At 40.4% G+C, this 23598-nt stretch overlaps 1 protein-coding gene across 2 annotated transcripts in view; it reads right to left on the reverse strand.

The window, feature by feature from the left end:
• Window positions 1-223: 223 nt before the first annotated feature.
• The window catches only part of SPATS2 (spermatogenesis associated serine rich 2), a 136203-nt gene continuing 112828 nt past the window's right edge, over window positions 224-23598 (reverse strand). For both annotated transcript variants that reach the window (XM_060166322.1, XM_060166323.1), the window contains exons 8-13: window positions 21564-21699; window positions 12012-12070; window positions 7089-7198; window positions 4260-4362; window positions 2630-2844; window positions 224-1460 (exon numbers count right to left, since the gene is read on the reverse strand). In XM_060166322.1, the coding sequence (XP_060022305.1) occupies window positions 1149-1460; window positions 2630-2844; window positions 4260-4362; window positions 7089-7198; window positions 12012-12070; window positions 21564-21699 (935 nt within the window). In that variant the 3' untranslated portion in view covers window positions 224-1148. The remainder of the gene's footprint in view (window positions 1461-2629; window positions 2845-4259; window positions 4363-7088; window positions 7199-12011; window positions 12071-21563; window positions 21700-23598) is intronic.

Raw genomic sequence — 23598 nt, forward strand, 5'->3', positions numbered from 1 at the left:
ATTCCCTCTCCTACAGACCTCTTCCCAAGAGGAACCGCTGCATCTGCTCATCCTGGCTTTTACATTTCATTTGGTTCTGAAGGTAAGCAGGGGACAAATGACTTAGGAATTGGACACCCTCATTTAAGCCCCGAACAAGCTGTTCGAGTGACTTCTACCCCATGAGGCCCAAAGAAAAAGAGGTAATGAAATGAAGTCACTTCCTGCTGTGAGACAAACGTGGGACCGTTTATGCAGTTGTTTTTATTTATTCAACTCTAAAGATTGACAGAGGCAATTTTTTGATGGTTAACACCTTAGATTAACACAAATTATATTGCTATAAATTTGGTTCAGGGTCAGAATAGGAATCAGGAAAGAGGGAGAACAACAACAAAAATCTTCAAACACTGAAACGAAGAAAGACTTTTTTTTTCCTTTAATTAAATGCTACTTTCCCATAGACTTCCCTAGACTGGTTTGCAGTCTAAGGTAATAGGAAACAAGGCTGGGGCATTTGGAAGAAACTGCAGGCTAAGCTATGGTGCCAAGCAAGAGGCTGAAACCCCGATCTGAGTGTCAATCTCAGGCACGTTCTGGGAGCACAGGCAGATTCTCAAATGTTTCCTAGTGTTCTTTCCTTTTCACCAGTTCAGTTTCCCCTTCTCTGGCTAATCCAGGACAGTACACAACCCCCTCATTGCCTCCCTTGGTCACGTTGTTGTTTACAGGGAACCTGACTGGCAAGTGTGGCTTCTGCTTAGACTGGAAAGGCAGCAAGACCAGCTGCCTGACCCATCTCCTCCTGAAAGGCTGGACAGTAGGGGTTGCTGAGGAAGGCCTCTTCAGGCCCCTGAAAGGCCTGCGGTACTGGGAAGAACACTGCGTACCCTTGGGAAACCTGGCAACAGGTGCCGGTGATTCCTGGGGGAGATGAACAGTCAGAATCAATCCATATCAGTGGGAAAGGTCAAGGGAAAAAACAGCTTCCCTTCCAAAAAAAAATGGTAAAGCGGAAATGAGGAGAGAAGAACCAAAATATTTAGAATGGCATCAAAAGTGAAGGCGCAAACTTCTTTCTGTCATTAAATCTAACTACAAGTTTCCTAAAGTCCAGTTACCAAGTTGAATTGTGTGGGATAGAAGAGACAGGCCAGCTGGAATCTCCCTCAAGAGTTCACGGCCTCAGGCTGAGAGGTCCTGGGTTTGCGCTGGGGGAGCCCCTTTTTGAATGCGGGCTTGGGTGGGCCGGGCTCCATGCTGGCTCCAATTCCATTGGTCCCTGCAGAGTGAGGCTGGCCCCGTTCACTAGTGTTTCCTGGCGCCTGGGATGGAGCGCTCTGGTACCTGGAACCAGATGAATACCACGAGCTGTTTCTGTAACGACCCCCACTGTCATGTCGTCCTTGGTTCGTGGGGTCATTGGACTTTGGGCCTTGTGGCCTGTAGCCTTGTCCTCCGCGTCTGTTCCCCGGCAATACCTAAGGATAAAAGAAGACAATGTTCAGAGCACTGTGGCGTTAGGGCACCCCGTTTGCTCCAGTTCAGTTTATTGAGGAGTATTCTGAAAGCCTAATAGCGGTATCCCAGGCTTGGGACTCAGTTCTCTCTGAGTTTGATCAGCCAATCCAATCTAGACACTAATCAGAATTAATAAATCATTCACTATTTTACCCCCTGCCTTTCAGCCCTATGCTCTTCTCCACTGAAGAGCTTTTCTTTAGCTGGGCAGAAAAGGAGGAAAGAGCATCCTCTGAGGTTGTTACAAGCCCTCAGTTGGGCAAGTATCTTATCACACGTCTGAATTTTGTAGATCATAAGCCATTTGTAAAGATAATGAACATCTGGAATAATAAAATAAACATCACTATGATCTACTCTGCTATATATCGTGAACCACAGATTAAATCACGCTGCTGTGACATTTAACATACCTTTCACATTACAACCCAGAAAGCTTATGGCATAGCATTTTATTTTTGTCCTCCAATTCCAATGTAATACCAGTCTGAAGAATTACGGACAGCACTGCCTTGGACTGCTCTTACGTATCTCCTTCAAACCAAGGAAAAGGGGCTTCCCGGGTGGCGCAGTGGTTTAGAGTCTGCCTGCCGATGCAGGGGACGCGGGTTCGTGCCCCGGTCCGGGAAGATCCCACATGCCGCGGAGCAGCTGGGCCCGTGAGCCATGGCCGCTGAGCCTGCATGTCTGGAGCCTGTGCTCCGCGACGGGAGAGGCCACAACAGTGAGAGGCCTGCGTAACGCAAAAAAACACAAAAAACAAAAAACAACCCAAGGAAAAGAAACTATGGATTATACTTCAACTTTCTAGTGGTGCTTTTCTACCTCAAGATGGGTACATGACTCCCAGTGTGCCCAATTACCAGGCAATATACTACTACCTACAAAGCTAGGATCACTGCCAACATCAGAAAGTCAGCAGTCTCGGCGACAGGAAATCTAAACTGGCTGGTGATTTGGAACATACATACCAAATGCTTTCTCTGGAAATAACTGAGGCTGGAGGGATTCAAAATAGGTGTGGAATGGGCATAAAGAGAGGAAGGTAATGTACTGGGCTGTCAGTGTTGAAGCTGTGACAACCTGGCAGCATTTCTTCGTAAGTTGCTCAGTGTGGAAGCTAGGTTACCTCTCGATGAGGCTGGTAGGGCCGGCCACTGGAGTTTGCCGTGGTTGCAAGAGTCTCCCCCGGTGCCGAGTTTTTCTTGTTAGCACTTGTATGGCTGGGAGCAGAGGCACAGGTGGAAGAGGAAGCAGCAGAGGCATCACACGGGCTACTCAAAGACACAGATGTCACCGAGCTACATCGAGATCTGGTTGAATAGCTGTTCTTTGGATGGGACACTGAGACAGAAATGTGAGCGATATGTGGTCAGACGATAGAAGAGCATGGTGGGTAACGTATTCCCTATTTCTCCATCTCACAATGAGCAATTTAGGATAAAGGACTGTCTATCTGAGTATTTGTAAAGATAAGCTTAGAAATAGGTAACGGGAAGGAAAATCTCCCTTCTGCCCTCTTCCTCCACTCCTGCCAAATCCCCACCGCTTTGTAAGTGGTCCATCCCCCCACCAACTAATGACTTCTTGGCGTTTCCTACCACCTAAACTCCTGGCTTTGGCTCCAGCGGCTGACTAAGCCTAGGAACAATAGTACGGGCCATATGTTCGCTTTCCTATGCAAAGAACATTCTAAAGTACAGACTTCAAAAAGAAAGAAAAAGTTAAATAAAAAGCCAAATTCCTTTTTAAAAATTTGAATGAGGCAAGATGAGTTACATAGGAACAGAACTAGTCTTTACAACAAATATCTATCTTCCCAAGGCTCTTTCTGCAAAAATAACTCCAAATTCAAAATATCAATCTAGCTGAAAAATACTAATATTTTCAATTCAAGTTTTGTCAGAATTCAACGGTCTAAAAGTACCCCATAGATGTTTTTCCTTGGCTTTAAGCCTGGGCTAATGTTGAACTCACAATCACTGCCCTAGGTCCAACATTTATTTCACTTTCACACCGAGACAGAAAGAACGTAGGAGCCAAGCTCGGGGTCTGGGTTTGACTGATGTGTCGCTACAGGCTCTCACCACAGAGGCACCACCGTGCCCCGCCTCCACACACACCTATTATGCGCTAGGCAAAGCAGGTACTGCTATCTCCACCGAGGAGTAAAATGAGCGGCCCAGTGTAGAGTGCAGAGGCAAGGATTCAAACTTGGTCTGACTCCAGGGCCACGTGCTCTTTATACTATATACCAAACACCTCTCAGCTCAGCAGGAAATGATGAAAAAATATGACTGCAAATCTAGGGAGCTGGAAAATGCCTATCCTCAGAGCTCAAAGCATCTGTGTCCACTGACTTATTAAGTATCTCAGAGTTCCTTTTCATAAAAACAAGAAAACAAACCAAAACCCAAGAGGCGGGCTTCCCTGGTGGTGCAGTGGTTGAGAGTCCGCCTGCCGATGCAGGGGACGCGGGTTCGTGCCCCGGTCCGGGAAGATCCCACATGCCGCGGAGCGGCTGGGCCCGTGAGCCATGGCCGCTGAGCCTGCGCGTCCGGAGCCTGTGCTCCGCAACAGGAGAGGCCACAACAGTGAGAGGCCTGCGTACCGCAAAAAAAAAAAAAAAAAAAAAAAAAAAACCCAAGAGGGACTGAGGAAGAATCAGGGGAGAAGCCAATCGGCACTTCAGTTTCTAGTTAGTAGAGGGTGGTCTTCTCATCACCATCTCCGGCGCCCTGAATCTCTCAGCACCTCACCTTGTCCAAATGAATCTATGTTCTTCTTTAGGGTCTCTACATCACAGGTGAATCGGGCCACTCGTCCCAGATCCTCGTCATATTTACGTTCACTAACAAAGTGCTGGAGAAAAGACAAAGAAAAGCCTCCAGGTGAGACAAACAACATATGTGGGATTTATAGCTTGCTATAAACAGACGAAACAATTACTTTCAATTGTTTTCTTTCTGTGCTTCAAAGTTCATTACATACATGGCCATAGTATTACCAATGCTGGGTGATGGACAAAATTCAGTCATTTTCCTTAAGGGCCCGAAGGTAAGTCCATTTGGGAGCTTTATGAAATGCTAATGGTCATTAGGTGTAAATCAAGAGAAACTCTGGAGGAAGAAGGAACTCATGATGGAGGACCACCTTTCTCTCCACTGTTAGCTACTCTCCCCATTGTTCCATTTTATACACAGGCAGAGGCGGCGGAAATGCTCATAAGTTACAACAATGATTCCTTAATTTAAATAGATGATTTGGTGTTCTCTAATATAAACTTCCTTAGTAAACCCACTTCACCACTTTATACAGTAGGATTTTTTAGTCCTGGTAATAGGAACAATTTCTTGAGATGGAAAATCATTCATGTGAAAAGTCAGCTTTGCAAATGAGAAGAGTTTGTGCTGCAAGTAATTTAATCCTTTTAAGCAGACTGAGCTGAGAAGTAACCATCCCCTTGGGTCAAAAACTAACTATACTATAGAAATAGCGGGGCTAGAAACATGTCAGGAATAAAGTGCTTCTGGGGGTCTATTTCAATAAACAATTTCTAAGGTAGTCTGGAATCATTTTTTCAGACGTACAAGAGAGTAAGAAAGAAAAGTTAAAGGCCTAGATATAATTTAGAAGAACTGAACTCAGAGCAGTCCTCTAACCAGGGGTGGCCTAATTCCACTTTGGATTTTCAAGGGGTGGAATCAAGTGCATCAGAATCCTCGGGCTGCACCGAGAAGCAATAAACGGGAGAGGAGAAATGAAAATTACCTCTGGGACTTGAAGTCCTAAAGCTGCAGAGTATACTGTGACTTAGGAAAGCACAAGAATCTCTATAACAAAGCCTTCAGACATGTAATATCAGTCTGAGATTAATTCTGAAACACATTCTAGGGTTTCCTGAGCCAAAGACATAACAGGAATGACGGAAATAAAATGATCTGGAAATAAGACATTTAAATTGCACAGCACCCACTTCAGTACACTGAAAACGTGGAGAGAAACAGATCCTTAGTCAGCCTGCAGAAATATTTCTAGCAGCTCTTCAACCACGTGGGAAGGGGAACAGATGAAGCCTGTGAGAGCCAGAATTCTTATCTAATTCCAAAGGGGTTTCTGGCTTCTCCCAGATAGTTGAATGAGACTGACTGGCATCAGTGCGAGGAAGACTTTCTATAAAATTTAGCAATATAGTCTTAGTTAATCAGAAAACGGTAATTTAAAACTTGCATTGTTGATTTCATTATTTCTCCCCAATATAGACTAAGGGGAAGGAGTGAGAGAATAATAACGCGACATAGGTTTGTGTGAAAGACTGGGTCAGGATGGTAACAGGGATGCCTGTAAGGTCTCAGATGATCTTCCATCTATGCTTTTATTTTACAAAGGCTGTTATATAGCCTCCCCAGCATGTATTCCTCTTAAATATGGCAATAAATCTCACACGTTCAGAAAGAGCAGAGTTAGGGCACAGGAGCAGAGAAGGCCATACAGTTCACGGTTTAGAAACAATTAATTAGAATGTCAGTGTCCACAACTACCCATGAATAACCCAGCCTCTCTCACGTTCCCATCTTAGTCTCAGAAACACTGTTCTTTATATAAGAATTTAAGACATCTGAGTGTGGAATCCAAGTAATCTTTATAAACAGTTTACAATATAATCAACACCTCAAACTGCTCATTTTTCTCTTATAAAATCAGAACTGACCAACCAACTATTTAACTATCTACTGAACACCTACTGTGTGCCAAGGCATTGTGCCAGGGCACTGGAGACACAGCAGTTCCTGTCACTGTAAAGTTCACTATCGAGTGGGAAAGGCAGATTAATCAAATGCACATACAATTATAAGTGTGCTAGGAAGGCACAAACAGGGGGGACACGTCAGGAAAGTCAGGAAGGATGAGGTCAGGAGTGACATGTGTGCTGGGAGTGGCAGGGGGAGGGAAAAGAATGTTCTGGACAGATGGAAAAGCATGTGCAGCAGCCCTCACAGGAGGGAACAGGGTATGCCTGTGGAAAGGAGAGCGAATATGGCTGGAGCAGAGGGGACAAGGGGGATGCTGTGCAAAGCACGGCAGAAGGGCCAGACCATACAGAGCCCTACAGGCCGTTAAGGGTTATAGCCTATCCTGAAAGCAACGGGAAGTTTGAAGTAGGTTCTGTAATGCGAGGGACAGATATGAAGGGTTGGGGAGGCCAGGGCAGTGGCAAAGAGGAGGAGTGGAATCGGTTAGGAGGCTACCACAAAGTGCAAGCAAGAGATCACTGTAGCTTGGTCATGATGGTGGTGGTGGAGACAAAGGGCAAAGGTCAGATCCGAGATTGCGCTGAAGGTCAAAGGGACAGGGTCTGCTGATAGACTGAACTGTGGGAAAAGGAGAGATTCCCTAAGGTTTCCAGCTTGGACACTGGATAGATGACAGTACCATTTACAGAGAAAGGGAAAGGGCCAGGAAAAGGGCCAGGTTTGGGAAGAGGAGATCATGAGTTAAATATATTAGATACAGCCATGAATTATGGAGATTTGCTACTTTAGTCCCTGAGGGTAAGAAGAAAGGCAGAAAGGAGAAGGAGGTTCTACCTTGATATCAGCTCTGAGCTCAACCAGCTGCTCCTCTGACATCCGAACAGCCACATCAGTCATCTTCTTTAGAAGTTCGGCTTTCTTCTGACGGCTGAGCAAAATTTCCACTGTAGAGGAAAGGGAGCATGACTCTTACGGTCTGCTAAATAGGACAAAGAAGAACTAGAAGTATAGGCCTTGCAGTATGTACTTGGACAGCCAAAGGCTTAGCTGCCCACCCATCCAGAAAGTGAAAATACCAAAGGTCCAGTTTCCACCTTCTTGAGGGACTCTGAAGGCAGTTTACATGGTAAATGCTTTTTATGAATCATAAAGACTCATACATCACTTGTCATTTCTCTTTCTCCTCTTCCCACTTAAAAAAATTTTATCAAGACGCATACAAATTAAAACAAAAATATGCACAAGGTAAAGAATACATCTAGAATAAATGGGTATAAAATGAAAAATAAAACCGTCCCTCCTACTTCTGACTTCCAGAGGAAACCACTGGTAACAATTTCTTATATATACTTTCCATTATACTCTCTGCATATACAATCTCTCTCTCTCTTTTTTCCCCTCACAATGGTCCCTCCTTTACCTTCGCTAGTTTTACTTACTATGTCTTGAAGTTCATTCCTTAGTAATACATTCGATTCCCCTCACTCTGTTTAATAGCCACCTAGTATTCTACTATGTGGATATACAACAATTATTTACCAAGTTCCCTAATGATGGACATTAGATTATTTACAGCCTTTCAAGAAGCATCTTCTCTGGCTTGCTCCCAGATGTGTAACTCAGGTATGGCCATGAAGAATGACAGACAATAAACATTCTCTCAGAGGAGGAAGCCAGGGGTTACAGAGGACAAAGGGCAAAAGAAATTCTCTCAGGAAGCAGATCTAGGGGCTGCCAAATGAACCAAGGAACTTTCTCTACCACTGGGGCAGGGACTCTACTATTCCTGTCCAGTAAGCTTTGATCATTGCATGTCCAAGTGGGAATTTTTACTATAATTATCCTCTTCTCTCCCTATCTATGTAATAATGTTTCTTTCAGTTTATGGGATGCCAGACCACAATATACCATAACCAGAGCTGTTGGAAGATCTGAAACTACCCAGAAGCCCTGGACTTTCAGCTGAATACGTGAACTAGAGGAGACTGTGGAGGTGTTGCCATCAAGAAGGAGGTGAGTGTGTTCTCATTTTGGAAAAAAGAGGACTGCAGGGTAGCTGAGGGGTAGACTGTAGCAAAGACTGTTAGTGACTGAATATCCATTCTCCTCTATCAGAAGTCTAATGTTGTTGGGTACCAATGTGCTTAGGTAAAAAAAAATCTACATTTCCTGGCTTTGCTACACATAACTGTATCATGTGGTATAGTTTGGCCGTTGAGATCTAAGCAGAATTCAGAGGCGAGGCTTACTAGAAAGCTCTCTAAAGGAGTCTTAGCCTGCATGTAACATTTTGCCCTTCCCTGACTAGAGCCGTAGGATGTATATTTTGACCATAAGCACAATGTAAGGATGGCTGGGGAGAAGGATAGAGAAGCCTGGGTCCCTCATATCATTTTTTTTTTTTTTTTTTTTGCGGTACGCGGGCCTCTCACTGTTGCGGCCTCTCCCGTTGCGGAGCACAGGCTCCGGACGTGCAGGCTCAGCGGCCATGGCTCACGGGCCCAGCTGCTCCGCGGCATGTGGGATCTTCCCGGACTGGGGCACGAACCCGTGTCCCCTGCATCGGCAGGCGGACTCTCAACCACTGAGCCACCAGGGAAGCCCAGGACTTGGTTTTTATTCTGATTTAACTTTAGTAGCTGTAATTGCACGAAACCTAGTTCTTATTTATTTAAATAGTAGTATCAAGGATATCTAGACACCACTGTGCGTTTAAATGCCATTTTTCGTTTTGTAGACTTAACTGATAATTGGCCTTATTTGTGTGTTTCATCTGAAAACTCAAGAGTTTTCCCTGAGTTCTTATATTTTGAAAGCATTAAAAGGTTTACACTAACAGAGATGGATAAATGCTAATATTTAATCTAAGGAAGGTTAAAATTTGCTTTGTTACCCAGAGCATTTTTTTTTTTTGAAGGAGGAATTTTCATTTGTTTATTTATTTTATTTTTTTGGCTGCGTTGGGTCTTTGTTTCTGTGTGCGGGCTTTCTCTAGTTGCGGTGAGCGGGAGCTACTCTTCGTTGCAGTGCGTGGGCTTCTCATTGTGGTAGCTTCTCTTGTTGCAGAGCATGGGCTCTAGGTGCTCGGGCTTCAGGAATTGTGGCTCGCGGGCTCTGGACCACAGGCTCAGTAGTTGTGGCGCGTGGGCTTAGTTGCTCCGCGGCATGTGGGATCTTCCCAGACCAGGGCTCGAACCCATGTCCCCTGCATCGGCAGGCGGACTCTCAACCACTGTGCCACCAGGGAAGTCCCCTCATATCATTTTGGAGATGCCCTACAGCCCTGGACTGCTTACCTCTGGACCTTTCATTTCATGAGACAAAAAGAAGCTCACATTTCTTTAGGCCATTCTGTGGCATGCAGTCAAACTCAATTCCTAACTTATACACAGAATCCTGTAACCTACTGAGAAACTAGCCAAATTTACGTGAGAAAAAAATAGAATTTTTAAAGAGCTACATCAGGTGTAGAGCTGAATGTGTTTAGCAAGTTTACTTAGTCCAATTTGCCACATATATGCCACCCATGGGCTGCTCATGCCCATGTCTGGTTAACCGATAAGGGCACACTTTCCCAATAAGTTAGGAACACGCATACAAAAGTTTCTCAATACAAAGGCCCAACAAATACAAATGATCTGTTGGTCTGGCTCCCAAGATAAAACCTATTTGCCATTTGTATCAAATTCACTTTCTCTCAGCTCCAGCATCCTAGGATTCTAAGATAAAATTACAGATCTCAAGATGTGTCAAGTAAAGATTTCTACACATATCATATAACTCAGAGGGCCTAATTATATGACCTTGGACAACTCACATTTTTCCAAGGAACTTGTTTCTTCGTTTATGAAATGAAAAAAATAAAACAAAATAAAATCCAAAAACCTAACTCTCCCATAAGGTTGATATTAACATAACATATGAATGAGTGTGAAAAAATTCTCAACTGTGAAGTACTATGAACATATAATTAATAAACTATAATGTGTAAAGAAAAGAAACATCTTTTTGATATTATTGGTAAATGAGTAATTACATTAGTGTCATTGAGAACTAGGATTTTTAGCATGAGAGGGGTGGACTGTATTTGATAATTGATTGACCATGAATTGATAACTGGTTGAGGCTGGGTGCTGGGGGTTAATTATATTAGCCTCTCTATTTGAAATATGTTCAAAATTTTCTATAAAAGATGTATTTTAAAAAGCACCTTCAGACTTCCCTGATGGTGCAGTGGTTAAGAATCCGCCTGCCAGTGCAGGGGACATGGGTTCAAGCCCTGGTCCGGGAAGATCTCACATGCTGTGGAGCAACTAAGCCCGTGCGCTACAACTACTGAGCCTGCCCTCTAGAGCCTGCGAGCCACAACAACTGAGCCCACGCGCCCTGGAGCCCAAGCACCGCAACTAATGAGCCCACGCACTCTAGGGTCCACCTGCTGCAACTACTGAAGCCCGTGCGCCTAGAGCCCGTGCTCCGCAACAAGAGAAGCCACCGCAATGAGAAGCCCGCACACGGCAATGAAAAGTAGCCCCTGCTCACCACAACTAGAGAAAGCCCGCGCTCAGCAACAAAGACCCAATGTAGCAAAAAAAAAAAAAAAAAAAGCACCTTCTTCTCAACAGTAAGGACTATGTCTTTTTTTTTTTTTTTAGGGGCTATGTCTTCTTACTAATTTTATTTTCTCTGAAACTTCAATTTCAAAAAGAGAACACACAGGTACAAGAATGGACTGAAACTGTCACCGGAAATTTCAGGATATACCACTCAATTTAAATGAAATCTCACCTCTGAAAAACAATGGATAGCATCTCTGTTATACACTTAAAATTTCATTAAAATGGATCAAAACTGAACTCAGCTCAGTGCTTCAAAGCTGCCTCCTCTGGCCCATGACCACAGACACAAATGATTTAATTGTGAGTCATCATCTCAACCTATTTCCATTCTCACCAGTTTGAGAGTCGGTTAAAAGAAACAACCTTCCTAATTACAAATCTGGCATTCAATGCACGAAGGAAAAACTGTTGAAAAGTCCCAAATCAATGCCATTGTACAAGGTGCAGTTGGCATTCCTTTCTTTTCATATAACTGTGTATCTTTAACCTAACCCTTAATAGAAATGACAGAAAACAGATATCTCGTTCTTCTGTATAAAACCCCACAAATTATCCAAGTTAGACTATTCCTCCAGACTCCATTTTAGTAAGCTTTCAAAGAACCCTCGTCATGGGTATCCTGAACCTTCAATTAATTGACTTTTTCCCTACCCAATGATAACAGACACTGAGTGAGGTTTCTACACCCTGAGAAAACAAAGGAAGTTCTGAGAGAGGTAACAACAGGAATGTATACACTAACTGTAGGCAACCTGGTGACGTCTCCTCTGATTATGCCAAAGGTTTTTTTCCAAGTAGAAAAAAATCCAATGGAATTGTTCAATCACTGGAGGAAAAAACAAAGTAAAACCCAGGCACCTGCAAGATACTTTATTTTCCTTAATTCCCTTAATTGGTGCTGTGGTGGCAGACACCATGAAGTAGTCTCTGAACTCTGTATTCAAAATATTAAAATTTGGCAATATTGAAAAACAGGCTCTTGTCAAGCTGTTTCACCTGAAAGGATTCCTATGCCAGCATGGTACAACTGCTCAAGACTGTTTAACCAAATATATAAACTCTTATTGTGGCATCTATATTGAGCTTTCGTTATGGGGGTTGAGAGGCAGGTAACAGCTTTAATAAAGATCAGTCTTACTTGCTTCAGCTTTCACTTTGTCCATTTCAGCAAGCAATGCCACTTCTCGATCCATTAAACTAGGAAGGGATGACAAAGGGAAAAAAGGTTTGATCAGAAACTCAAACAGGAACACAGCACATTGTTAATAGTGGAGAAAGACTTATGAGTTTGTTCCCTAAAAGCATACTACAAAATAAACACTGTATATACCACATGAAAATCCTATCTCACCCTCAGCAAAGACTGTTTGAAAGATTCCAATAAAGAAACCTAATTCCCTTTTATTTCTCTATATTACAGTAAACCAGTAGCTACTCATCTAAGAGTTGAGAACCAGTAGATGGCAGTAGCAAGCTACAAAACATTTCTTGGTAAGTTGTGCTAAAGCGGAAGTCCTCATGGAAATTACATATTTCTACATATGTGCATACTTTTTATTTTATATTTTGGTCTATAAAATTGGACAGCTTTGCTTCTAATGAATTTTTACCAGGCAATACTCCTGCTAGGGCAGGATAAATTTACCCACGATTAGGATTTATAGATCTTCAACATTTTAGCACAGTTGCACCAAATCCACTGGTGCTTTAGTCTTAAGAATGCAGAGTAGTTAAAAGACATACATATACTGTGCCGGTTTCAGGTAAACGTTTAATAGTAATCCAGAAAAGACGGAATCAAAGGTTTCTGGAAGGCTTTTTACAGAAAAAGAACATTAAACGGTCAATTAGAATTTTCTCCACTGCAAATGTAAATGGTTTGTATGGGAAAGCTTTTCTATGTTCTTAGGTAAGAGCCCACCACCTTCAGCGAACATATAAAGAAATAATAGGCTGCCCTAGGATTAAACCTCTGGATGAAAATAATTTTCCTTACCATATCAGTTTTGCTTAGCGGTGGCAAACCAACAAAACCCCAAAAACAAAAACACCAAACTAAAACTTTAATACCTGCACACACAGGAAATGTTCCAAATCTCTTCATATTTGAAATTCATTCTAATTTCTCCTTTTGATGGGAATATAACTACAGCATTAATAAAAGTTCTCCTCTTGTTTCTGGTTGTAAAACTAATCACACACATATGCATATATATATATATATACACACACACACACACACACACATATAGACACACACAGTCTAATTCAATTTAGCTCAATATGTTGTTATGCTGGCACAAAGTAGTTAATATGGAGACTATAGTGAGATATACAAAAAAGTATAAGGCAGGGACATTTCCTCAAGGAGCAAAATCTGTTACAGTGAAGTGCTGGAGAACACAGGTTTGATAATCATTATGCATGATGTTAATACACAGACTTGTAAAGAAACAAATTTGGTTGGCATTATTAATCCCAAAGCACCAGACTAGAGAGAAGATACAACTATTGTGATAGGGTAGCAATACTTTTGCTAAGAAAGCATTCCCCAAACCTTGGCAAATATTTTGCTCCAAGAACTCTAGCAGCATTTGGAATACCTAAAAGGCAAAACAGAAGCACATCTGAGACAGGAGCTACCAGGCTTCGAGTCTATCATTACCTCTTCTGTCGTTGAATCACCTTAAGATGCACACACTGTGTCCATCAGATGACAAATTTGTCTCTGACAAAGCTTGTAAAATGTTTATTAAAAGAGCTCAGCAAACAAGTAAGACTTTTGCAGCTTAACAACCCTTATTATGAAAAAGTAGAATGTCACATGATACGTTTTCAGCAAGGAAAAAAGTTCTGCACTGTCACAATAAGACTTTTTTGTGTCAGTATGAGCTACTACATCGCGATGGTACTTTTTTTTCCCTGCAAGAATGATTAGCACCATTTACATAACCTTTGTCTCTTGAATAACTCATTTCTTAAGAAATTCACAGGGCAGTGTGTGAGCAACCATATGACCACATCAATTAAAAACGAAACAAAAGCTTACCCTTTCATGCCAAAAAAAAACACTGAAAAGCAGTAAGCACTTCTATTTCTTTTTGTTTGTCATGTTACCATCTATTGATAACACCTACTGAAAGGTCCTGTGATGTCAGCCAAGCTGTAAACAGAGGAATCTATTGGCTAACTGTTGGGATATTTTCTCAGAGAAAAGCCTGATGAATCTTGGCAATTTTTCATTAAATTTTTTACAAGTCTTTAAAATGGAAAAATGAATAAATGTTAAATCATATGTAGTGTAAGTGCCCGACGATTAGCTTTTTTGGTTATAATGTAAGTGCCCAACATTAAGCTTTCGGTTGCCGACATTCATAAAGAGCCAGGCTACCCCACCTATGAGGTTCCCCGTTTAGAAGGCCCTGGGAGACCCAGATAACTGACCCACTGGAGTGATCCTACTTTTCCTTCCCATGCTTTCTTGCTCTTATGTTTTAAATTTACTAATAAAGAACCCGCAAAACCCTAGGCACCCCACCCTCAACCCCAATAAAGGCATGACCCCAGGTCTGTACTCTCCTTAGGCACACTTTGCTGTGTGGTTCCAGGCATGCCATGTAGCCTCCACGACTTGTGAGTAATAAACCTTGTTTTTTTCTTTAAAATGCCCTGAGAGTTGTTGCTGAGGTGCATGTGGCAATCGTAAGAACCACAAGGGTCAGTCCGCCACAACACTGGCTCATAGGGGCCCAGGTGAGTGCCCCCAGGCATTCCTAGCTGAGAGCGTCACTAAAGATAGGCTGACACCAACACAAAACACTATTAAGAACTTTCTTAAAAGTACATCACATAATGTATTACAGTTGTGTAGAAGAGTAACTGTATTTTAGGTAATTAATGCTAAAGCATTTAGGGATGGCCATGTTATGTCTGCAACTTCCAAATGGTTCCACCAAAACACACACACACACACACACACACACACACACACACACACACACACACACAGCAAATACACCGATCACTGTACTATCCCTTCAACTTTTCTGTATATTGAAAGTTTACGTGCGGAAACATGCACATCACAAAATAAACAGAGAAGGTGAGAAGAGTGCAAAGGTGGAAAGTAGGCTAAGCATAAGATAAATAGCAGAGGCATTTTTCACAATTAAAAATAGTAATTTACTGTAATACAACTTTCTGACAATGAGGAAACTTAAGCTAAAGTTTCCACCTGTTCTAAGCTGTATGGCGGTCCCAGTATGGATCTGTGGCCAAGAGATTCAAAAGTACCTGTGGTTTGAGGTAACAGTTTTCAGATGCCATAGCTACAAGCAATGAGTCCTCTCAGAGAGTGATGAAAGGCTCATTCAGACTGCCAGACTTTCTGTTACCTTTCTTACTCAGTACTTGAGGGTACTAAGCTTGCAACTGTTCTGTCAAGGCTTTCCTGAATGGAAATACATGATGATGAGCATCTGAGAACACTGGACTCAGAAACTGATAATGAAAATCCACTAAATATTGCTGGGACTCTGTTTAGAAAGACACTAGGTCTTATTAAGCCTGGGCCTCATACAGCATAGAGAATTTCCATATCCTTTCTTTGACCATGAAAGATGGTTTTGGATGTCTTGTCACTGTTAAGGAAAAAGACTGGTAAATGTCTGAATGTTCTCTATTTCCTTCTCTCCTTACCAAGACTTTTTACCATCTTCACATTTCCTCAACTTACTCTAAAGCTTTTGCGTAATTTAGTTGGTCAGAGTAGTTGTTCCCGTAGCATCACCATTAATATCTCTAAGATACATTATATATCCATCATTTGAAACAAGCCCTTTAATTAATATACTTAACATGTAGCTTATTGATTAAAGCTATTGTCTTCAGTAATTCCTTGGTACCAAAAAACTGTGAACTGCCATTTGTTTATGGTTGTTGCATTAGAAAACAATGTTATAATAGAAACGACTCCGGCAATTCCTGAGCCAACTAATTATTTCAAGCGTTTATACTCCAAACCACTCAATAATGTTCTTACAAAACATTTGAACTTGATTTTATTTGCTGAAAACCTAAAACCTATTTATTCTAATTCCACTAAAGCAGAAATCCAAGCAAAGCCAAGCCAATGCAAACACCTTTATTTCTCTGAAGACACTTCTCCCTTCTCAGATAAAACCACCAAAAAAGAGAATTTTCAGTAGTTTTTGTGAGCAGAGAATTAATGATGCTTCAAGTGTTTCATAAAACGCCGTATTCCCAGCACTGGTTTTATGAGTATGGTACACACATCTGGGCTCAAAATAGAAACAAAAAACACCAGTTAGGCAGCCAGGTCATTTTGTTGAGCTGAACAATTGGGGTAAAATGAATGGAAAGAATCAGCTTATTAAATCAAATTTGAATCTTATGAAAACTCGGTTCCTCTTTGTTAGGAGGCCTTTACAAAGCATGTAATGTAATTTTCATATTTCAAGAATCTCAAGTAGCTTTTAAGACGTTAGAATGTGGATATAAGCTGTTCTTTTGGGACAGGCCCTTAATGGAAAACCTTTCTTTCTGTTCTTCTCCAGTGGTCAAAGCATCTCGATTCTACAGTAATACTAGAGACCATATGATTTGATGATATTTTACAATATGTTTTGGGAAAAAGAAACAGTAGCAATCTAGATTACCAAGGAGCTCATTGTTCAAGTTTCTAGTTGGTAAGGAAAAATAGTTGGAGTGTTAAGACACATAACGAGTGGCTGACTTGATCCTAAACCAGGACTTGTTTTTTTGAACCTTCTCTCTGGATATGATAGCAACGTCTAAAGGGAGACATATATGGACTAGGAAGGCAAAGACTGAAAAAATAAAGGCAAACAGAGATACCTGGTAAGACACAAAAAAGGAAGCATGATATAGTGGAAAAGTATCACTTAATAACAAGTATGACTTTTGGCAAATTATTTTTTTTCTGTGCCCATTTTTTCATCTATAAAATGAGTATAATATTACAAATGATATTGTTATATATAGATATTGTGCATAAAAGTTTCTGACATACAATAATACCTCAATAAATGGCAATAGCAATTATTCTTATTTCTGTACTCATGTTGATTTCTCAGTTTCAGCAGAATATGTTTAGTAAAATGCCCTCATATTACTCTGGTAAATCATTATACGTTCCAGATCCACTGTCTAGAAATTCTTTTTTTTTGCCACGCCTCACAGCATGCAGGATGCTAGTTCTTGGACCAGGGATTGAACCTGTGCCCCCTGCAGTGGAAGCGCAGAGTCCTAACTACTGGACCGCCAGGGAAGTCCCTTTTTTTCTTCTTTTTTTTTTTCCAATGTGGACCATTTTTAAAGTCTTTATTGAATTTGTTCTTCTGTTTTATGTCTTGGCGTTTTGGCCGTGAGGCACGTGGGATCTTAGCTCCCTGCCAGGGATCGAACCTGCACCCCCTGCATTGGAAGGTGAAGCCTTAACCACTGGACCACCGGGGAAGTCCCTAGAAATTCTTAAATAAACACATACACATACTAACACAGTGCAGGCAGTTATAAAGAGGTGAATCAAAGATAATTTAAGTGAAAAGAATACACTACAAAACTACAATCTCACTATGATTATATCTATTAAGATTACGCATGCTTATAGATAAGGGAACACAAAAAATAAAAAATTAATTATGTGTTAAGGTGGTAGAGTTATATGACTTCTATTTTTTAAAAACAATTGTTATAATTATGGGAAATATAGTAAAAATAAGAGGGAATAAAGGAAACTTTAAAAAAAAGAAAAACAAAATTCAGATTCCTTCATCAAACGCTCTCCTTCTACTTTAGCCTCTGACTTATCTCTCACTACTTTCAACTATTGCCCCTTAGCTCTAGCTACACTGTGAAGTCCTTACATGTCCCTTCTATGCCTTCGCTTATATCATATCTCTTAAAGGATCCCCGCCCTTTCTGCCAGTGTAAATTCCATGCGTTTTCAAGGCTTGATAATGATTCATTTCCTCCCAGAAATCTTTTCTAATTGACCCCCTCCACAGTAACCTTTCTCTTAAAATCTTCATGCCTTTCCCACAACTAAGATCTGACCTGAAGAATAACTGAATTGCAAGTCACTCCAAATTGTGACTTAAGAAGAGTGATTTAGGCCCTTATGAATTACAACATAAAAAGAACATTAAATATTTTGGATGGAATGGTCCTTCTTATAGTTTTGTTTTATTGAACTAAAAAAATCCTTTAAAGATGTTCATAGGCTCAGTCAAAATCCTGGTCCTCTTCATTCTAACCCTATTCTATAACAACTGAATTCCTTAGTCCCTAAATTCCCTGCAGTGGGGTGTCTCTGTTACACAGCCTTTAAGCTGAGGAGGAGATAACATATGAGATATGCACCAAGAGTCTCTAGCCTTCTTCTCAAGCTTTAGTGGGGAAGTGAGCCATCAGTGATGGGTGGGATGAAGAGCATAGGTTACTGGGAGTCAGAACACACAGATTCAAATACTGAGTCTGCAACTTACGATGTCATGTTAGGCAAATAGCTTAACCTAAGACTCAAATTCCTTTTAATAGTAGTAGTAAAATATAAAGTTCCCTCTGCACAGGACAGAAATCTGGATGAATAAATCAGATAGTATGATTGAACATGTTTGGTACTGTCAAGTAATCTTCGTATGTTATTTAGTTATTTTCACAGATGGTTAAAAGGGTTAGAATTTTAAATCAAAGAACATTGAGAACCATGGAGGCAACTAGTAGAAATAAGATATCAATGTACTAAACATGTGAAAACTGAAGAATAATTTAAAACTAAAGAGTGCTAGGTACCTTTCTGATAACACATTATAACAGTAGCCCATTCCTTTATTTCTATGGTTTTTAGACATTTTTGAAAGTGCTTTCATTCATAAAATTATTTTCTAAATTTTCAGCATCTCTATAGATGGGCTTTACATTTAAGGATCTAAAAGCCTTTGTTAAGTTTATTATAAGAAGAAAAGAGAAGCTCAAATAAAAGGAAATAACTTTTCTAAGGTGAATGAGGAATCAGCCAGGAAAAACTTCAGTCTTAAGCACAGGCGTACATTGACTTTATGTGCTGTAGAATCCCAAATTTATTACCCATTTTCTCCTTTTAGTAAGTACCTTTTGACTTTCAATAAAACAGAAATTTTATTTAAAAGGCAGGCTGAGTGTGTATTTTGTTGGCACCTTTCACCGACACATATTATGACAACTGTCCGAAGTAGTTTACACACTCCAGCCTCATGTTCTACTTCATACCCTACTCCTTAACAGCCTTAAACTTGTCAGCTAGGAGCTCCAATGTGTCAGACAAATTTTATTAATTAACAAGAAAAGTAAACCTGGGTCTAGAGATGATTATTACTGGATCACCAGTAAGAACAGATCTGACGTTTTACATCCTGGGACGCCTCTGCTTTTACCTTCCCACAGGTAAATGTCAGCTTTCATTTGGCCTCGATGTGAAAGCAGTTATCGGCATAATTCCCCTAATGCCCCGTCAGGTGTAATGTAATCTTACCGTTGCAAATTTGTTAGAACGCTTTTCTTTTCTTTTATACTGTAACCAACGCAAAAAATGGCTTCTTAAGTGACATTAACTCCAAGCTCTGGTTCAGTGCCAAAGGGAGTTAGCTCACCTGCCAATTATATCTTGACGTAGAAATTACAGGGGCATTGAAATAAGCCAGTTTAAAAACCCAATCATCCAGAGAGAAGGCTTTACACCAGCAGGAAAGGGCAGGTAATGTCTTTCCTCAAGTTAAATTGACCTGGTTTCTACGCCTGCTAATCAATCCTAAATACACAGTTTCTAGGCAGGAAACCATTTCATTTGTCATTTATTAAAGGAGGCTCCCCCTGACTGGGTTCCAAGTCAACAAGGACTCACAAATCTCTCTCCCGGAACTGTACTTCCTGGTTCAGGCTGGTTCTGAATGGAATCAGATCCTGTGGCTAAGTAATCAGTACACTAAATAATCATGGAGACCGGAGGTTTGTCAAGGCAAAGTTGTGATGCTCTACTCTTAGCTCTTTATTCTTTTCTTGAGCCAACAATATTTGATACGATAATAATCCAGAGCAAAGGGCACGGGGCTTTCTCCCAGAGGGTCAGGAAGAGGAGAAATCAGCTACCTAGAAAAATTTCCAGGGGAAGTTAGTTTATTAAAGGTGAATTTTGGAGAATTGGTTGGATTTAGATAAGCAGAAAATATAGGAGAGCATTATTAGGCTGGAAAAATGGCCTTAACTAGTATATGGAAGAGGAAATGTGTACGTTAAGTTTTGAGACGAGTAATCTGGCTAGAGCAAAAATGTATAGAAGAAAAACTGAAGATATGACATTGAATTTCTAGCTATAAAACCTGAAAGGGGAAACTTGGGATTCAGGACAAAGCATGGGTAGACTAGCAGATGAATTATCTATCCTAAAAGTACTTTTTGGTTCGTGGACCACTCTACACTTTGCAAATGATAAAAGCAGTGGTCAGCAACTTTCTGGAGGCTTTATTCTACATCTTTGTTAATTCACTCCCTTCTTCAATTCCACAAAACAGGAGGACTGAGGCTACCCACACTCCCTCTATCTTTTGTCTGCTGTGGCATGAAGTGACCAGACTAAGTTTGTGAACAGAGACATGGCTGAATATGACCTCAGGAAACAGCCCATAGACAGGCAAGAAAACGGATGGATGGTTGGGAGGAAGAGTGGTGCAGGTCCTCCCTATTCATGAAAACTTCCTCTCACATTTCAGGTCCACGCAAGTTTTACAAGTAAGCAGGATGGACAGTCTTAAATCCCCAAATATCAACCTAGCTGCTTGTCTTCCTATCATTTTACTTAATTTGGTCCTTAGGTCTTTTCCATTTTCAAAGAAGTCCCTTATAAAATGCAAATACCCCCCCAAAAGGAGTTATGGTTTAAAAATTAGTTACCACTTTACTATCTAATAGTTAAAACAGCTTCAGTGTTCTAGAAAAAAATTAGAATATATTTCTCCTCCCAAAGATTCTCTAATCTATAATCAAATATATTCGATAAATAGCTCCCTCTTGTAAATTCACAATGCAGATTAGCACTGAAAAGGCATTAAGAAGTCCAGTAGTAAAAAAAAATTTAAGTATTTTCAAACCTCTTTAACTACTAAACCCTATTTCCCCTACAGAACACATATATTTTAAGATAGAATTTTTAAAAACAAGCTTAAAAAACATAAAATTAAAATAAATCAATGATTAATAATAGGGCACAGAAGAGACCATTAGGGTGGGATGCATTAGGAAAACAAAGACATCTTTTCTACTTTATAACTTTGTTCAAAAACATCATGTCATTGGTTACAGATTCCTCGTTTAAAAGACAGACCCTAATGTAAGGATGCATGACCTACTCTTTAATTATCTGTCCCTTTCCGAACAATGTTAATATTAATTTAGGCCCATTCCTAAAGCATTATGTGTTCTCTCCACCACTCATTCCCACACTGTGACCACAAGTAGAATGAAGCAGAAAGCTAAACATAGCATAGGATTTTTAAGTCTTTCTCCACTATGTAGAGTAGTTAAGAGTTTGGAATTAAAGAATTTGGTGAATGACTAACCATCTTTTTTAAACGATCATTTTTGTGCTACTGATATCAAAAGCAACTTAACTTACCAGCTCTGCAATTCAGCAAAAGCTTGTTTCATTTTCTTAATGGAAGCATCCATCTCTTCTTTAACTACAACTCGATATCGTGCAAGAGACACTGTGCAGCGCTGGAGGTCTTTCACAGATTTTTCAATATTAGAACCTTGAAAAAACCCCAATAAAAAAAGGAGCACAGGTGACTTGAAAGCTGGATCTGAACACCTAAGCATGTAACGTAACAAATGTCACATGGACTAAGAATACTTCCTAAATGGCCACACTCCTCAACAAAAAACTAATGTTTTCATAGATTTTTTTTTTAAGTAAGTATTGTAGACAAGATGGAGTAATAGGAATCGGATTTACCCTCCTGTCTTAAAAAACTTCAGACACACACAAAATATATGAAACTGGTTTTCAGACAATGAACAATAGGCAGAGTACTTCTCACCCACTACCCCCCACCCCCCTGCGAAGAAAACAGACACAAAAGAAGTGAGGACTGTGACTGCCCCAACTTACTGCCATAAGAGAGTTTCCAGGCTGCAATGCAAGGAGGAGAAATCCGAAACTGAGCCTGGAAGTCTCCCTGAATTGAGGGGACAGAGTTGAGAATTCAGTGAGGCCAAGGTGGCTAGAATTCTCAGGGCAGAATACTGGAGAGGAGAAAGCTACACAAAAATGAAAAAATTGTACAAAGACCTACAGAGGATTCTGAGTGCATGGGTGTGCAGAAACTACCCGATGTTTCGGGTAAAAGAACCACTGGAAAGCAGCAGGGGGAATAATCCTCAGAGCTTACCCAGACCAGGAATAGTTCATGTTCATACCAGCCAGAGTGGGGTACCAGGTAGAGTACTTAGAAGGGTACTGCCTCAGTAATTAGCTCTAGACTAAAGGTTACTCTATTTCCATCTAACAAAGCTTAAAAAAGCAAGCTTCAGATTGTTTCCAAGTAACAGTCCCAGAATAAATCACAAGAATATTTAAAGAAATACAAAAATATCTAGCAATCAACAAAGAGAAATTCACAATGTCTGGCATGCAATAAAAAATTACTAGAGGCAGAAAAATATGACTGATCCATAATGAAGAGAAAAATCAATGAATAGAAGCAGGTGCAGAAATGACACAGATGTAGAATCAAGTAGGTAAGGACATCAAAAGAGCTAATATAATCAGATACCATGTGTTCAAGAAGGTAGAGGAAAAGCATAAGCACGTTAAGGAGAGACATGGAAGATATTTAAAAAGACCCCAACTGAACCTCTAGAGATGAAAAAAAAAACCAAAACACACAATGTCTGAGATGAAAACTACACTGGATTGGATTAATAGCAGATTAAAAACTATTAAAGAAAAAAAGATTAATAAATTTGAAGACGTCAATTTTAGAAACTATCCAAAATGAAATGAAACACAGAGAGAAAAAAACTAAAAGAAAACCTATGTCAGTAGGTACCAAATTTTCAAAACTCTCTAAATAACAGGATTTAGTGGAATACAATTCACCACGTAGACATTACAAAATTGATAAAGTTCTTTCTCGGTAGTACAGTTTGAAGCATTGTATGTGGGTAAGCCAACACTGGAGATAAAGATGAAATACATTTACCTGCCCAACACATTTTAACCAGTTTCTGAGAGTTCTGTTAACCTTTTTATATTCACCAATGTCAAAATTATTACAACTGGTAGTTGGAATAACTGATCTAACAAATGTATAATGTGCCAAGATACAGATTTTCAATTTTTTATTTAAATCCTTCCTCATCTCAACTTGATTTCTTTAACATCTACCTAAAAGCTTTCAAGCCCTGTGCCTTCAGTTTTGCTTGACTAAACAGTCTCAGACTTGCCTTTCTGCACCAAGTTGAGGACTATATTAGAAAGATGAAAAAGGAGAGCCTCGCTAATTAAGTTTGGCTCATGTGGAATAAATAATTCAATAAAGAGCTACAGGTTACAAGTGTCTTTTACATTTCTCTGTTTCATTTGTTCAGGTGAGTGGACTGCCATGCTTAGATGTATGGCAGAAGGGCTATTATCTCAATCTGTTTAA

Source organism: Lagenorhynchus albirostris, chromosome 11 (genome assembly GCF_949774975.1).
Source record: "Lagenorhynchus albirostris chromosome 11, mLagAlb1.1, whole genome shotgun sequence".
In the NCBI taxonomy this organism is placed as follows: Eukaryota; Metazoa; Chordata; class Mammalia; order Artiodactyla; family Delphinidae; genus Lagenorhynchus; species Lagenorhynchus albirostris.